The following is a 17,449-nucleotide window of genomic DNA, read 5'->3' on the forward strand; positions in this document are numbered from 1 at the left end:
TTTCCAATTGTGAGATCGACACCACCGTTTATAAAAGTTTCACTCAAAATCTCTTGAAAGGCTCACAGAGAGGGACACATGGCCTGCTCATTGAAGAGAGACCACAGTTCCCCTGCCTCCCACCAATCTGGAAGTGAGTTTCTCCAGGGTTTCCCCTCTGATGAAAGAGCTCAGTTCCATGCCTGTTCTGAATTAATGGAATTTGTGGTACTTGCCCTAAGTGCTCATGCCAAAGTGATCTAGAAAAAATCGCCTCCCCGCTGTCTCAAATCAATTAGAACACCTTTAAGAGTAACAACAATTAAGTTTGGTTTTTCATCTGGTTCTCTAACTTGACAAGCAAAAAAATGTGGCCAGCCTACTGCAGATAAAAAATAGCCCAAACTTTCTACACCTTGTTATAAACATTAAGTATTTTGAGCTAAGCAGCTAACATCAGGTTTGTGTTGCTCAGTAAATTGAAGGAAAAACAGGAAAACGGCAACCTGCTTCAGCTCTCCTCAAATTCTCATCTGACAGAAACCAATCTTTTCCCACTGAAAACAAAGTCCCCACTCACCCTTGTCTCCATTGTAAGTGCAAATGCAGGGCAATTTTTCTGGGGGATTCCATAGTCTAATGGTGCCATCTGCTGAGCAGGATAGTAAGTGATTCTTTATGCCACTATAAGCAAGACCCCAGACTGCATCTGTGTGAGCAACTAATGTGCCAGCTAGAACGTTTGGCTCTGAGGAGAAAAATTAAAAATTGCCCGGTTAATGACACGTTAAAACATAAGTTTGATTTCAAATAATATATACAGGCTGATACTATGAGCATAGTTCCTGGAAAGTTCTCCTTTGCATTATCAATGGTTAAGCTCCCACCGCAGGATCAGACAGTTGTAGGGACAATGCAAACAACTTTGTCTCCACAGTCAAAACCGGGAGAGGGAAGGACCAAGGGGGAAAGGAAAGGCTAAAATTGCTTCCAATCACCCTTCAATACTGGTGGCTCCTTGGCACCCATCTTATCCAAATATGCATTACAAACACATATATAACCTTTTAACTGCTTTTATGAAGCCATTAAAAAGTGGGTGAAAACAGAAGTTACTGGGTGTGATGTTCTTCTCTATCCCTTTTGCAAAACAGAGAAATTTCTTAACTCTTTAGTAATAGTCCAACTTCATTTTAGCAGACTTAAATCATATATTTTTTTACTTGATAGTGAGCAGAACAAGGACCGCCAAATCTCTAGGCCCAACAGCCCCATTAACAAAGCAGATTTTAGGATTTCTGTCGTAACTACCGAAACATGCCAGTGGAGAACAAATTTTAATGTCTAATTTGGTTATGGTGACACTCAAGGGACCTGGAAACTGAGGTGGCCCTGGCAAAGCAGGGCTCGATATTAATCCCTGCTTGGAAACCCTACTATGGCACTAAAAGAAACTAGTTAAACAGGAACCTGTTTGCAGCATCTACGTTTCATCACTGTGGGCAGGGAACATGGCTACCGACTCCGTTGTATTCTCCCAAGTGCTCAGTACAGTGCTCTGCAAACAGTAAGTGCTCAATAAATACCACTGATGGCACATGATCATGATACTTGCTTGATACAGAAAATCTGAAGTGAATACAATAGGCTGCAGAGATTTACTTTTTTTGATGGTATTTGTTAAGCACTTACTATGTGCCAAGCTCTGTAATAAAAGCTGGGGTAGGTTACAAGATAATCATACCAAAAGCTTGCACTTTCCCAAGAGTTTAGTACAACACTGCTCAGTAAATGCCACTGACTGATTAATCTTTAAAAAAAAAACTACAAGGAAATTAAAACCACCACTGAGTTTTTTGTTTAGAAGCAATTGGGCAAGGACACTTTCTCTTCCCAGTCCACATCTCATCTGGGTTTGCAATCTCCCTCCCCCTACACCCCACTCTCAGATTCCCCCAAAAGGTACTCAGATCCAATTTAGAGCAACCAAAATTCATCTGGACAGACTGTGTGTCCTTCTGCCTTTCCTAGTGCTCCTGCTCAAGACCCCCACAACATGGAGGAGCAGCGGCATGGTCTGGAACCCAGAGGATCTGGGTTCTAACCCTGGTTCTGCCACAAGTCTGCTCTGTGACCTTGGGCAAGTCACTGAACATCTCTGGGCCTCATCTGTAAAATGGGGATTAAAGCTGTGAGCCCCACACAGGACATGGACTGTTTTCAACCTATTGAGTTTGTACCTACTCCAGCGCTTAATTCAATGCCTGGCGCATAAAAAGTGCTTAACAAATGCTATTTGAAAAAAAAAATGAGAGGAGTGAGGAAGAAAAGATCCACTGCTTCTGGATCTTCGACTGGCTTTGTTATATTGTTGCAATACACATGCCACAATTAAGGGAGTGATTTACTCTAATGGACACTGAGCTGAGAAAATTTTATGTTTCAAACACACTGTAGTGGAAGCTAGCACTTTAGATAAAATAGCACGAGACGCAGGTATGGCCTTGTGGAAAGAGCATGGGCCTGGGAGTAAAAGGACCTAAACTCTAATCCCAGGTTTGCCTCTTGTCTTCTATGTGACCTTGGGCAAGTCACTTAACTTCTGCCTCAGTAACCTCATCTATAAAATGGGGACAGAGACTCTGACCCCTATGTAGGAAACGGACTGTGCGTGCGTGAGACCCGATTCTCTTGTACCTACCCCAGTGCTTAGTACAGTGCCCGGCACGTAATAAGCACTTAACAAATACTTATTATTATTGTAGGTAATTGGCCAGAACTGATTGTATGATTTGGTATAACCATTGTGACTATGAAAAAATGTTATAATCCTGCTATATTTTATTTAGAAACCATGCCTTAGCTACAGAGACAAACTTTGGATAAACTTTCCTGATTGAGTCAAGAAACAACAAAATAATGGTGCTTACCATACGTGTCATATGGATCCACATTAGGACTGGGCATATTCCACCACTGAATGGTTGCATCAATTCCGCCACTAAAACACTGCTCACCATTAGAACTAATGGCCAATGACAATACGGGACCTCTATAAAAAAAAAAAATTAAAAAATGTGATTTTATGTCTAAGTGAAAGCCTTCAAATAAAGTTCCTCACTTTAAAGAAGACACTGTGATACTAACTGTATATTAAATAAAAGCTTCAATCATTTGTCTAAATTTTGGCATGTGAGGTTTGCAAACATCTTCAGAAATAATATGTGAGTAAAACCTGCGAGGGTCACACACAGTTTTCCAGGAAATCTCCATCAGACTAGTTATTCCCACCTCTTTGGGCTACCACTAAAGTTTCTTCCTGCCTGCATCAATAGATTTCTATAAAAGTCGACTGCAAACTCCCTGAAGACTGGGATCACGCCTCTCAGTTGTTGTTTCCCAAGCACTTAGTACAAGGGGCTGCACCTAAGATGGGCTCAGTAAATACTACTGACGGATAGAACTAAACCTAGGCACCAGATCTGCAAACACCGAATGTGTTAGAGTCAGGAGCATGAAAGTCAGACCATGACTCACTAGGCCCTTCGTCCTCCATAGCCCCAAATTTATTAGAAACACTAGGCATACATATGGACCCATACTGATTTTCCTGGTTAAATTAGATCAAACATTCTTGCAAAATTAGAAAAAGACATAACTTTTATAAGATTAATTTTTTTTAAATCCAACAAGAGTATGCATCACCACTGAATCTTGGATGAAAAAAATTAGGAAAATTTTTGGGTCTGGTATTTGGCACTGAAAATGAGCGATAGTTACACTGTGAGCAGTTTTTGCTGAAAAACTTACACATGGGCTCTAAATGTGTAGATAGGCTCCACGTCTAAAGAGGCACTCCTGAAAAAAGGGGAGGGTGAAAAGAAGAGATATCAAGTTACTAAATGCCCATGGGGAGGGGAAATGCACCTCATGTTACAATAATTTTTCATTTAAAGCTTTTCAAGCCAGTATCAAGTGGGTGGACTCTCAAATACTTGCTTTTTGGCAGGAACTGTTTTCTGCAAGTTCCACAGTTTCAGAGTGTGATCCTCAGAGGCTGTAACCAGCACAGGCTCTACAGGATGAAAAGCTAATGCCCGCACTCCATCAAAATGGCTGCGTAACGTATACTTAGGATTCCATGTCTTCCGAAAGGCATCTTTGTTGGCAGGTAACTAAAAAGATAAAAAAGGCAGCACGGTTAACGAAAGCTCACTGATGATCAGGCACGATTAGTAGCTTACGAGGTTTTGCAAAAGCATTTTAGGAACTACTCGACAATTTTTAACACCAGTGTTAGTCTAATAAAAAACAAAATTTGCAAGTATCATTCGATGAAATCCAAGCTAACACAAGAGGATATTATTCTCACTTCCCAATTAGGATTAAAATACCTAGCTAGACCAAACAGTGTTTGCTGATTAGGTAGCATCAAATTAAAAAATATGTGTAGGCCCCCTCAACGAGAAACTAATGTACTAATATACGATCAGAGAAGTTGAGTTTAGGGGTGCTGGACCACAGCCTCAAGAAACCAAGGTCACCAGGATGTCTCAGTGTTCCAACTGGCACTTCCTTAAGAAAGCAGGAAATAATCTAACTTCATCACAGTACTAACAATGAAGAGGCTACAAATGTGTCTCAGGGCTGGGACTCTAAGGAGAGGGGCTGGCATGGTAACCATCAACCACTAAGGAGCAGAATGGGGAGTGGAGAAAGGGAAAAGGGAGAAAGGAAATTTGGCTTGCTCTGAGACTAGGTTTCAGAGGACAAAGGAGAGTTTATGGGGGGTAAAAATGGAGGGAGATGAGTTGAGGGCAAAGGCCCTCAGCTTCTTTACATTTCTGAGGAAGAGACCAAAGAAATCATTAGGAGAAGAGCTACTCAGGAGGTCTGGTGAGTATGATGAAGGAACAGGAAGAGGGTCAAGGAGTTTTAAGAGAAGTGAGCAATTTGGGGATTTGAGGTAAAGCAAATTGTTAACCGCATCTGACTGGGAGGCCTGTTGGCTGTGATCTCTGGATACACAGAAAGTACAAAAAGCCATAACTATCCCCTTTGGGCAGCGGGGAAAATGGCAAGTTCAGCTGGGTCGGGACAAGAACTACCATCAGGGGACTTCAAAGCCACAGAACTCTTTCTAAAAGGGAAAAACCTACTTCATGGCAATTGCTGCAAACTTATCTAGACTCTTCCCCAACCCCATCATTCCCTAATCATTGACAAAGTCTTTTTTTATAAAACTCAGAATCTATATACTATGCACATATTGAATAGGGTCTGTTCCCCTTAAGCACTTTGATATTTACCCCTGCACCAGCCCCATAACACACGGGTACATACATCTATCTATAATTTACTGTAATGTCTGTCATCCTCTACTCTGCAAGATCCTTGTGGGCAGGGTTTGTCTATACCTATTCATTTATATTGTAGTCTCCCAAGTGCTTGATATAGTGTTTTGCACACAATAAGCACTCAATAAATACCACTGATTGATTGCTTAACCCCTCTCAGACCTCTCAGAAATAGTGGGGAAACTATTTCTAGGTTTGACCGTGGACAAGCTTGAACAAGTCACAACTTTCTATGCCTTCACTTCTTAATCCACAGAAAGGGAATTTTTCAACTGCTTCCAAAGCAGGCAAAAGATTGCTAGAGATTTAAATTTGAGATTCTCAAAGGGCTTTTTAATCATTACACTTAGTATGCTGCAAAAGGTATTGGGAGCATAAGCAAGGAAAACAACAGAAAAGAGCAGACAGAAAGAACTTCTTTGAGTGCAGTGAAAAACTCATCCAGCTTTTTGTGGGTCTAGGCATACTTAAAAAAATGTGAACAATTATTGTATGGGCAGATACTTTACACGTTTCACCCAAAAGATGATAATCTTGGTTAATAGCCCTAAAGAAATGCAATACCAACAAGGAGAGTAACAAGCCCTTTAAAAAGACTAAACAAAAAATCACTATCAATACTATACTGACAATTACATATTTTAAACTAATCTTTCCCATGCACCTAGAGATTAATCTCCTTTACCCATTTAGAAATGATTCTGAAAACCAAAGTCCCTTTATTAAAGCATTAGGAAGTTTAAAATAAAACTGCACTTACATCGTAACTATAGTCTGCATCATTTGTTACCGTCAAGTCTGCAAGGTCTCCAAGGCCAAGTACACTTAACAAAACATCATCAGAACCCATAATAAATGACTTGCCTCCTCCAGATGGAAACGTAATTGGTTCAGCTATAAAGAACAAAACCGCTTCTTAAATGCTGAAAATCATATGGTATAACACAATGTTGAAAAAAGTAAGCACTTTAAGAATATATTCCACAATATAATTACAATCACTACTCAACTATTTCCCTCCCAAGGCATCTTCATAAAACAGTAACCCTCCTATTGGGAGATAAGATGTGACTTTATTATGAGGGAACTACCAGGACATTGTTCTGTTAGAGCCAATTCATTAGGCTTTAGGTCCAATTCTCAAGGCCTCTGATTCCATATGGTTCTATTAGAGTTACAAGTTAAAAAGAAAAATACAAAAGCCTTCGAAGAATGAAATTTCATTTCAGTTTCTCCACTAAAATCCAGGGAGCACAAGCCTTTTGAGCTAGCCTGAGACACGCGACAATAAGAGAGACCCCTGAAGCATATTTTCAGTGCCTATCTTCAGTGAGCTACAGCAGAGGGGTACAACCAGTGCTTGCTCACAAATTTTAGACAGTCTGCCTTCTAACAGGAACCCACTAATTAAAACAGTGGCTAACAGTGTTCATCACATCATCAAATTAGTCCGTTGCTTAGAAACTAACTGGTTACAATTCCTTCTGGTTCTTTTTGATCCACCGTGTTCTAAAATGGTGCACTGATTCTAAGCAGAGTAACTGCTAGGTCCACTTCTAAATCCAACTTAGAATTTGCACTCTATTTTTATAAAAATATAATTAAGTATGAAACTCTTTGGTGTCTTCTTTTAGGAAACTTGGGCACTTGGGTGTAAAAAACTCACGTTCGATACCTGGATGTGGTCCACGTATAATTGGTAAGATAGGCTACTTTATATCTTATAAGATCTATAGCTGCAAATGGTTAAGCAGCACTTAGTACAGTGCTCTGCACGCAGATGCGCTCAATAAATGCAAGTACACTAAAAAACACTAAATTTTTTATTGCATACCCTGATACTAATGGCTTGTTGCTAAAATCAATTTCTTAGTTTAATCGTCAATCCAACTTGAGGTGTGAAATACTCATAACTACAGCAGAGAATGGAAGGAAGATATGTTATTTTTCTAAACTTACGCACCAAAAGCAAACTTGAAATTTCAAGATAAATTCAGTAGAATCAATGAGATTATCAGTCACGTTAAACATGCTTAGTTAAATAGATGCAGTTTTAATAAAGAATGGCGCATGCACACCAAACACTATTAGTTTCCTTTTTTTTTTTAAACTCCCCAAGTTTTCCTGAGAAAGCATCAGATAAGAGTGGTCAACTCATGATGTTTTATACTGATACTATAATGAAATAAATCCAAACCTCTAACCAGCAGACACAGATTTGCTTCATCTACCATTTTATGAGTTGTAAATTAAATATGACAATAGCATGCTATTTAAATCTGACAATTCAGAACTTAAAACTGACTGTTAAAATTCCGATACATTAAAAAGTTTGTCAGATTTGAAGAGCTAATGCTTAGCATTTCTATAATTAATAATATATTTAATGCTAATCAAACTATATCCTACAATAATTGGATAGTGCATTTTCCTACTTTAATATTCTTAGTGTGTTTATCTATGCTTGAAATTTTTAAAATGTTAGTGAATAGATTTCAGTTATACATTGAGAATTTCAATGCAGCGTATTTCAATATTTTAAATACACTAATGGTATATTTGTTTCTAAAAAAGATAGATTGCTAAAATCCTTTCCTCAAATGCAACTATATCAACTAGTATTTCAGTCAAAATAAGCCATATTACTATAACAACCTTGGTCACCTGTGGGATAGAATTAATTCAGCCCAATCAATATTCACTGTCCTAAGGAGGTTTCCATTCACTAACTAGTTCTGTTGTGATTCCTCAATTGTTTAGTACAGTGTTTTGCACACAGTGGGCATTCAGATGCTATGGACTGATTCAGAAGGTGGAGGGAAAAGGGGGGATGGAAGGGACTAACATCTAAACAATGTGTGATCAACAATCATTACCTCATTATACCAAGGGATAGTCACGTACATTAATCAAATTAAAACACTCATTAAAAATGAAATGTTCAGAAGCAACACCCCAGTGGTCACACATTAAATTTAGACCTCCAGACAGCATTCACACACTGATGCCAGAGATTTTCAACTTTTTAAAAACATCAGCCCTGCAATGTACTGTAGTCAATTCCCAAAGGCTACTACTTCCTCAAGGTAAACACTGTCATAAAGAAGCAATACTATTTAATTTCCCTATTTAAGTTATCAAAAGTTCACACAAAATGCTTGGAAAAAAATAATCAGTGGTGCAAGATAGATAAGATGTTATTTTGATAAAATCAAGTATCTTTAGGATGCACCACCTACAGAGCTTTGCACTGTTAGAAGGCTGAGATCTGGCTTCTACTAACCCCTATCCGAGCACTAGAAAATCATCAAGCACTGTGTGTTCCAGCATTCTCTTAGACTTTGAAGGTGTCCAAATTAGTTGTTGGGGACAAAGAGAAGCAGTATGGCCTAGTGGAAAGAGTCAGAGACCTGGGTTCTAATTGCAGCTCTGCCACTTACCTGCTGTGACTCTGAGCAAGTCACAACTTCTCTGTGCCTCAGTTACCTCATTGGCAAAATAGGGATTCAATACCTATTCTGAGAGAGTGTGAGCCCCATATGGGACCTGATTATCTTGTATCTACTCAAGTGCCTGACACATAGGAAGCACTTATAGAAACCACAAGTATTATTATTACACCATTTAAGTGAATTAAAAAAGGAATTTCATGTTTACATGATCTTGTGTCCTTGGCTATTCCAAACTCGAAAACCTGATGACCCTCAGTAAAAGAATGGATCCTTACCTTTTAAGTACTACACAACAGAGGATTCAATAATACTACATCTAAACGCAGATGAAATAAGCAATACTAGAACAATAAAGCAGATCGAGTTGTCTGACAAAAAGTAGTCTGTCTACCTTGGAATTTAACACTGAATTTCTTCTTCCTCCTAAAAATGCTCTATAAAAATTGTGCTTGAATCAAAGTATTTCTACTGGGCCTGAAAGACTTAAGAAATGTAACCCTTCTATCCCCAAAGACATGTTTATGGGAGACAAGCATATTACTGAATATTTTGGTTTGACCTGATACAGTGAAATAGCATTACAGGGTGTAACTAATGCGGTCAAGCCAGACTGAAAAAAAAAATCAGCAAAAATGTCCTCTTGCTTTGCATATTCTAAATTCAGTTAAGCTAAATCAGTTCATTAAAACTACGTGTTATCAAACTAAAGTAAAATTAAGCTATTTTATCCTAATATGACAAGTTGGCCAAACAGTTATGGGGGTCTGAATCCAAAAATGTTATAAGTAGGAGGTCTTATTTTTCTTATGTATATAGATTTTAACACTATTTTCAAATGAGAAATAACATAAAATGTAGTCTCCTATGCTACTGTAATCCTAGGCCTAAGTACGACTGCAAATGCCCAAATCAACTCCACTTGACACAAAATGAACAGGGAAAAGCTTTTTGATTTCAAGTGAGACCAAAAATCTGAAGTTGCAGTAACATCAAAGACTTGGTAAACATTTTCTCTGAAGATCACCACCTGAAGCCTCTCTAATATAACAACAGGAAGGTTTGAGACTAGTAAACTGGGTTTATAATGGAAAAACTTCTGCAACACAGAGAAATACGGTAGCTGAATGTCTGTACCTTCCTCAGCTCTTGCACCTTCATGATCAGTCATTCTAGAAGAGGGTGACCTAGTCTGATTAATGATTCCCGAAGGGATGTGGGGTAGCTCATCATCTCCCAGATCAGCTATCATGTCGTGAAGTTTTGTCCTGTTGACCCCTGAAAATTAAGGTCCGCAGCAGAGGTTCATTTGCTTGCCACTGCCTGGCTTGCTAGCAGTCAAAACCGATTGACTAATGAAACAAAACAAGTCTATTTGTTCCCCTGTAAAGACATTAGTTAATTCCCGGTATGGTAAATGTTCCATTATGTCTCAGGGTAAATGTTAAAGCAAAATATGAACAGCCCATTATTTACTGTACTGCACACTACTTCCGCAATGAGTTGTTTTTCCCTTCACCCACCAACTCCCAAGAGAAAAAACTCTAATTAGCCCGCAGTTGAAGGGATCCATCAAAAAAGGGGAGAATTGGGAAAAGGATGTGGATGAACTGAATGTGTGAAAAATTAAAAAGGTTTGGTTAAAAAGCTTACCATGAGAAAGAAATGTTACCAAAGAGTAAAAGGAACAGGAGAGGGTGCAACGAACAATTAACTTTCCCTGGTGTTGTTTGTTTTTTTTTAAAGTACAGCCAATCATTAGTTACTCCTTAATTTTGTTAGGCATTTAATAATTTTCTTGTTAATGTTTAATATTGTGATACACTATGCTAATTTTCCAAAAAATATATTTATATACATTTACTTCCCCCAATAGTAAAATCCCTGGGTTCTACAAAAGTTTCTTAATAAATAATTGTTAAATTTCCAAACTATGGATAAGGATAGGGAAAGCATTCTTTATTCCTCACTTCTTCTTCTCCTTTCATAAGATGCCCGACTCTGACCTCGTCTTTTCCTGAAAAGGCAAGACTAACTTATGATCTTCCCAACCGATGTTTAAAAAGATCAACAGGTCACAGCATAGTTCAGGGTTAGTCCAGCTTCCTGAAGAGCTGCAAACCCAAAACATAACATGGCTAAGAGCCACAGATTCAAAAAATAAGCAACTTCCCCGCTACCTTTCCAACCCTTTAACGGGCATGGTGAATCACGGTGGCAAGCAAGAGCCAGCTGGGGCAGAGGCTGGGTTCCCCTCCCACTGTAGGCAGGACAAGGGCTGGAGCAGTGGCACACTGCAGCCTGTCAACAATAAATAATAAACTTTAAGCCACGCAGGAAACTAAGAGCTACAGTTTGGCCATCCCAGCACTGTGTATCATTGTTACATCAACTTATACACAGTAGAAATCCCAGAATTTATCCAGTTGTTTTGGCACTAGGATTTCAATTAAAAAACGAAACGTATTTAAGTATATCAATCTAGGACTACACTCTAGTAGATATTTGTTCGTTTGACATTTCCTATAAAAGTACAAGAGCTTAAGTCCTACAGTATATTGACTAAATCCTACATCTATTTGTTTTCTGGTGCAGATGCACACTTATTAAGTATTCCACGAAGAAAAGAACATCTAAACTTGGATCTTTCGCTGACAATGGCAACAGGCCACCCTGATGGCTTGATAATTCTGAAAATGCTAAGGGCTGTTCTCTTTCCCTCTTCAAAACCCTACTTAAAAATCACCTCCTCCAAGAGGCGTTCCCAGACTGAGCTCCTCTTCCCCCTCTACTCCCTCTGCCATCCCCCCTTTACCTCTCCGCAGCTTAACCCTCTTTTTCCCCTTTTCCCTCTGCTCCTCCACCTCTCCCTTCCCATCCCCACAGCACTGTATTCATCCGCTCAACTGTATATATTTTCGTTACCCTATTTATTTTGTTAATGAATTGTACATCGCCTCGATTCTATTTAGTTGCCATTGTTTTTACGAGATGTTCTTCCCCTCGACGCTGTTTAGTGCCATTGTTCTCGTCTGTCCGTCTCCCCCGATTAGACTGTAAGCCCGTCAAACGGCAGGGACTGTCTCTATCTGTTGCCGACTTGTTCATCCCAAGCGCTTAGTACAGTGCTCTGCACATAGTAAGCGCTCAATAAATACTATTGAATGAATGAATCTTTACTTGAAGTCCCACAAGCGCATACTGTATGGTTTGATGCAATCTCTATCTTTTAAGGTCTTAATTTAGTACATAAAAATAATGGTCTTCGAGAGCATCACTTGTTTGAGATTATTCGCCCTACTGACATAAAATGAAAAGGTTGCTCGTGTATTTTACCAAGACCAAACTGAAGGTGTTCAACTGAAATAAAATATTCTGCTACAGGCAGTAAATAAAAGGACACATTAATAAATTTTAATTGAGCACCTGTAACATATATAAAAGAGTAGCTCATCCTTCACAATGAAAAAGGCTGGTCTTTTCAAAACTGGCTTAAAATAAGGTTTAGAACAAAGAACTTAGCCCTACACTAGCCCAGTTACAAGTAAGCCCAAAGTTGGTTCCTTTGGAAAATAATTATCCCAACGTTTTTATTATTTTAAAAGAATGTGTTTAGCACCTATATCCCTATGAGTAGGGTCATGGCTCACATTCCATGTTTCAGGCCTGAAGCTTCGTTCAGCTGTTACACCTGACAATCATAAATTAAGGACTACTTTTATACAGAAGATTCAAGAAAATTACTTTGCTCCTTTACTACCATTTCTGGACCACTGGACTACTTCAGGACTTTTTAAAAAGCCCCAGGACTTTTTAGGTAGCTGTGCCATTGGTATCTAATGATATTAAAGTTTTACATTTTCTTCTCTCCAACTCACATTCATTCAGTCGTATTTACTGAGCGCTTACTGTGCAGAACACTGTACACAATCCTCTTATTCTCTGGATGCTCAGGAGTTACAGGCAAGGTAGTTGATAAATATAAGATGAAGCAGAAGCCTACTCTAAGTTAAGATGACTAGCCCCTTGCCAAAGATGCACCTTTTTAAATAACCCATAATTATTAGCCAACAAAATGGTCCAGAAAAAAAAAGCCTAAAAAAAGGTCTGTATCTCATAGGCTAGTGGGTTTCAGTATTAGGACCTGCAAGGGACTACAATGTGCCTTTCTCCATCAATTGTCTGAAACATCATATAAGTAATCCAGGGGAAATAGGTGTTTTCTTCCTCTTCCGCTCCTCTGTTCCTGCCTGAGGGGGATGTGGCCTTTCCTCTCTCTTTTCCTCCATCCTGAAGCACAGACACATTAAACACTGAACTTTTACAACTGTTATTAAGTACAGAGAAGTTTTGCCTCAGATCCTGAGCGGGGAACTGCTCTACCCCACAAAAATGAAAGGAAAGAGGAAAATGATCAAGAGATCTGAGTTCATGTAAGGTTAGGCATAAAATTGAGTTAAGTACTTTAATTTTAGAGACTGTGCAAGAATTTAAGCTTTTAGCCTTTCTAGATAAGGGAGTTAAAATGAACTTACTTGCCTTTAAACAACTGAGAAAGTTAAGGATGGGCTTAGAAAATGAAGATTCCCTACACTGTATTTCCAACTGTAGTAGGAGTCTCCAGAGAGACAACTCCAAAATAATGGTGGTATTCATTAAGAGCTTACTATGCGTTAAGCACTGAACTAAGTGCTGGGATAGATACAACATAATCAGGTCCTACATGGGGTTCACAAATCTAATTAGGAAGGAGAACAGGTACTGAATCCCCATTTTGCTGATGAGGAAACTGAGGCACAGAAAAGTGAAATGACTTGCCCCAGGTCTCACAGGTGACGGAGCAAGGATTAGAACAGATCCTCTGACTCCCAGGCCAGTGTTCTTTCCACTAGGCAACACAGCTTCGAAAATAGAAGCAAGTTGGTTTAATCCAATATCGGCAACCTTATGGCTCCCAATAACAAACTGCAATTTCCAAGTCCATAGTAAACCGAAGCTTATACAAAAATCTGGACAACAGCAAATATCGAGGTGTGAGGATGTGGTATTTTGCTGGGATCAAGCATCACAGAAGAACGAAAATTGATTTCTTTTCTAAAGCTCTAGCAATCAGGCCAGAAAAGCATAACCCAAAGGCATAAATCCTTAAAAATTATAGGATTACCTCAGAGATAGAAAAAACCCACCAGAATTGTATTTGTGAACTGTACACTGCAAGAGAACTCCCTGAAAAAATAGACAAGTTCATCATCAAGAATCAGGATTGAGTTTAATAATATTAATAAAAATGTAGTGTTACTGAAGGAAGCATGTACCTCTAGTAGAGAGGAAAGAATGACAGCCTATAACACTGACAATTGCAAATATAAATACCCTAAGGGGACTCCACAATGAATAACTATCATCCCAGAAAAACAGATTATATAACTTCACAAATTTATAGATTAATTAGGGTGGGTCCCCTGAAAGAAGAGAAAGGAATAAGCTAATGAGACCTAAAACAAAATTGGGTTTTGTTATTTCAAATTCAGAGACTGAAATAGGTCTCTAACATGAGAGGTCAAGGTTTAACTTTGTGCAGTTAACCTGAAGACCCAAGCATGGCATCTATATTTACAAGAATGGTAGTCACGTTTGCCAGTACCTAAATAATTATTTCTTATGGAGCTCTGGGTTCTGGAAGTAAAATTTACTTATTAAATGGTTTCCAAGGAATTAAACAGAACCATATCAACCTCTACGAGCTGCATTGCAAACAATTAATCTGGATTTTTATCCAAAGCAACACAAAAATTGAGGAGATCAAATTTATTATTTTGCAGATAAATCACTTTTAAAAAAATTAACGATTCCCCTTTCAGATCTGAAGCACAAGAACTTGAGAGTTGAGAGTTAAAGTTTGAATTTTTAAAACCTGTCCCCACAGAAGTTAATGGAAGAGGGAGAAGAGACCAAAGAGCGAGACTGAGAATAAATTAATGCTCATGTTTTAGACCAACTAAGTTTTTTCACTTAGTAAATAAACCAAGATATAACTGGTTGTTCTCTTTTAATCTGAATTTCAGTTCCAAGCTTTATCCCAGTTACAAATCTAGACATAAAAATTCTCTATCACTAAAACAATTAGAAAATAAGGAAAAAAGTGTGGGATCCAATACTGTCAATATAAAAGTTTTTTAAAAACTTCTAACAGCGACTTTATGAACTCCAAAAGTAGGACAAATATCAGTGGTGTTAAGGGAAACTAGTTCTCCTTGGAACAAAATTTAAATTCTCTAAATTCTAATTTACTTTGCTAAAAGTCAATCATGCAAAAATGTACAACATGCAGAAATGATAATTTAGTGGCTATAGCTTGGCCAGAGCCACTCCAGCACTGTCTTAAAATAATGGGAACTTGTTGACCTACAGTACTAAATACTAGGGTTCCATTTTTAAACTTATTAAACTTCAGCTGGGAAATAATTCTATTCTGCCACAAAAGGATCGCTGGTAATTTCCCAAAACTTAAATCTCTAGCACCTACTATTCAAAAACTTTTAAAAAAGCAACAACCCAAATCTCATCATTTAGCCAGTTTTTAAACAAATTAAAATGGGATTTTATTGAATTAGACACATTAAAAATGTATCATGTGCCTATGTATACACCTTGCCCCCCCGCTGAGTTTGTTTTGCCTCTCAAATAAACCCTTTTCTTTCAATGGACAGAAAAGCTCCCTCAGCTAAAGGATGGAGGCAAATGGCCAATCTGTTGCCCAAACTTGCTCCCTTTTATTCACTCCCCTCCCAGGCCCACACTTATGTACATATCTGTAAAGTATTTGTTATTGCCTGTCTCCCCCTCTAGACTGACTCTTAGTTTGTTGGAGGCAGGGATTGTGTCTGTTGTATTGTTCTACTGTATTCTCCCACACGCTCAGTACAGTGCTCTGAACACAGCGCTCAATACAATTGATTCTGAAACCACGTTTCTCAATAATTTTTGTCTCTGGACACTTTGTTTCCTAGTAAATGCACCAGCTCACCTGGTCCCCAGTGTCATCTCAGAGAGGCCCACAGCAAACAAACCCCAATAGCAGGCATTTTTAAAAAGCCTAGAGGAAGTAGCTGAGGCTGGGGGTTTTTCTTGGCATCCCCAGAGGGAAGCCTCAGTGATATGCAGACAGACCTCTCTATGTCCCTGTGATGCTTCTCTCCCAACCAGTGATTTTTACATGGAGGAGTGCATGGCCATCTAGCTTACATTCCTCTGAAAGGCCACTAGAGTGGGATATTCACTCAGATCATTTTAAGAGTGGGAGGGAGGGCAACAAAATACAGTTTAGTTTGGAATGTCAAGAGTTTGTCGCTTTCTCCAAGGAAATGGTTTAGACCCTCCTAGAAAACTTTAGGCCCACTCAAAATATGAGGCAAAAACACTTCCACACTCCTCTCCATTAAAAAAAAAAAGAAAAATGATGTACAATTCAGTTCTCTATTGTTTGGACATATCAAAATAATCTTTAGCAGTGCAGGGGGAAAAAACCCCACACATTTGGCCCCTTTTCCCATATTTGGAAGAGTTGCAAGGAAACCAGCTCTGAGACTTATTCTGGGATGATTTTAAAATACACTACAAAGGTTTACTTTTTCTACCCAATTTTTAAAACAGGCCCAGAAAAGACTAAGAGGAGAGAGTACCTGAAAAATGTTTAAATTTGGTTAAAAACCATTCTAAAACTATTTCAGATCCCAAATGGGAAACATGAGGCGATTTTCCCTTGATGATCTCATTTCTGGAAATGTGACTGCAAAACCCACAGCAGCCCAGGTTTTTCAGTTAGGACTCTCTTAAAAGCTCTACAGGCCGTCAACCCAGGTCCTCACACATTTAACATTTTTATGTGTTCTCTCATATGCAGACACTTATTAAAAATGTAGCAAAAGAAAATAATTTTATATGTTAGACATCAGAGAAAGTTTAAAGTTGGTTGCCCCGGTTATGGAAGGATATTAAATAAAAAACCAAAAGGTCCACAGAACTTAGAAATATTGTCCTCAACATGAGAAGTAATGTTATATTACAATAGTTAGAATCTGCACTTACTCTTTACCCCTTTCTTCCCCTTTCGTTCCTTCTTGTACTGTTCCTTCAGTTTACTTATTAGCCCCTGGTCTACATCCCAAACCTCTGCAGTTGGGGACAGGTCATCTTTGTCTACATGCAGCACATTATTAAAAGAAAAAGAATCAGCATTTGGCAATGCAAGCTGTTGGCTATCAACTATCATAGCTTTACATCATTATCAAAATGTACTAGCAGAGTAAATCTTAAATATGTTAAAGGTGCAGTTTCAGTTCTGTTATTTACATAGTTCAAGCACCACGCTCCTCCTGAGTTTTCCTTATATTTAATAGATACTGGTGCATTGTATCACAGATTAGAACAGGGGATTCATATTTAAATAATGGATTGACGTTACTAGAATCAATATCTGAAACTCTCCAAATAGGATTAATGCATCTTTAGAAAGGTGTTAACAGAAAATAATCAGCCAGCATTGAATAAGCAAATAAATGAATTTCATGCATACTACCTATGAAAGTGCAGGCTAAGAATATGTCAGTTTCATTTCAGTGATGAAAACATGCATCCTCACACTACTTCTGCATGCACAAAATA

General features: G+C 38.5%; 1 protein-coding gene across 5 annotated transcripts in view; it reads right to left on the minus strand.

Annotated features, from left to right (window-relative positions):
* Positions 1-17,449, minus strand: part of STRN3 (striatin 3) — a 64,546-nt gene that overhangs the window by 4,964 nt on the left and 42,133 nt on the right. For 2 of the 5 annotated variants that reach the window (XM_029079400.2, XM_029079399.2), the window contains exons 8-14: positions 16,874-16,984; positions 9,923-10,063; positions 6,097-6,230; positions 3,979-4,154; positions 3,790-3,837; positions 2,910-3,031; positions 560-727 (exon numbers count right to left, since the gene is read on the minus strand). In XM_029079400.2, the coding sequence (XP_028935233.1) occupies positions 560-727; positions 2,910-3,031; positions 3,790-3,837; positions 3,979-4,154; positions 6,097-6,230; positions 9,923-10,063; positions 16,874-16,984 (900 nt within the window). The remainder of the gene's footprint in view (positions 1-559; positions 728-2,909; positions 3,032-3,789; positions 3,838-3,978; positions 4,155-6,096; positions 6,231-9,922; positions 10,064-16,873; positions 16,985-17,449) is intronic. The other 3 variants (XM_029079401.2, XM_029079402.2, XM_029079403.2) reach the window with 3 other exon arrangements.

Source organism: Ornithorhynchus anatinus, chromosome 14 (assembly GCF_004115215.2).
Source record: "Ornithorhynchus anatinus isolate Pmale09 chromosome 14, mOrnAna1.pri.v4, whole genome shotgun sequence".
Taxonomy (NCBI): domain Eukaryota; kingdom Metazoa; phylum Chordata; class Mammalia; order Monotremata; family Ornithorhynchidae; genus Ornithorhynchus; species Ornithorhynchus anatinus.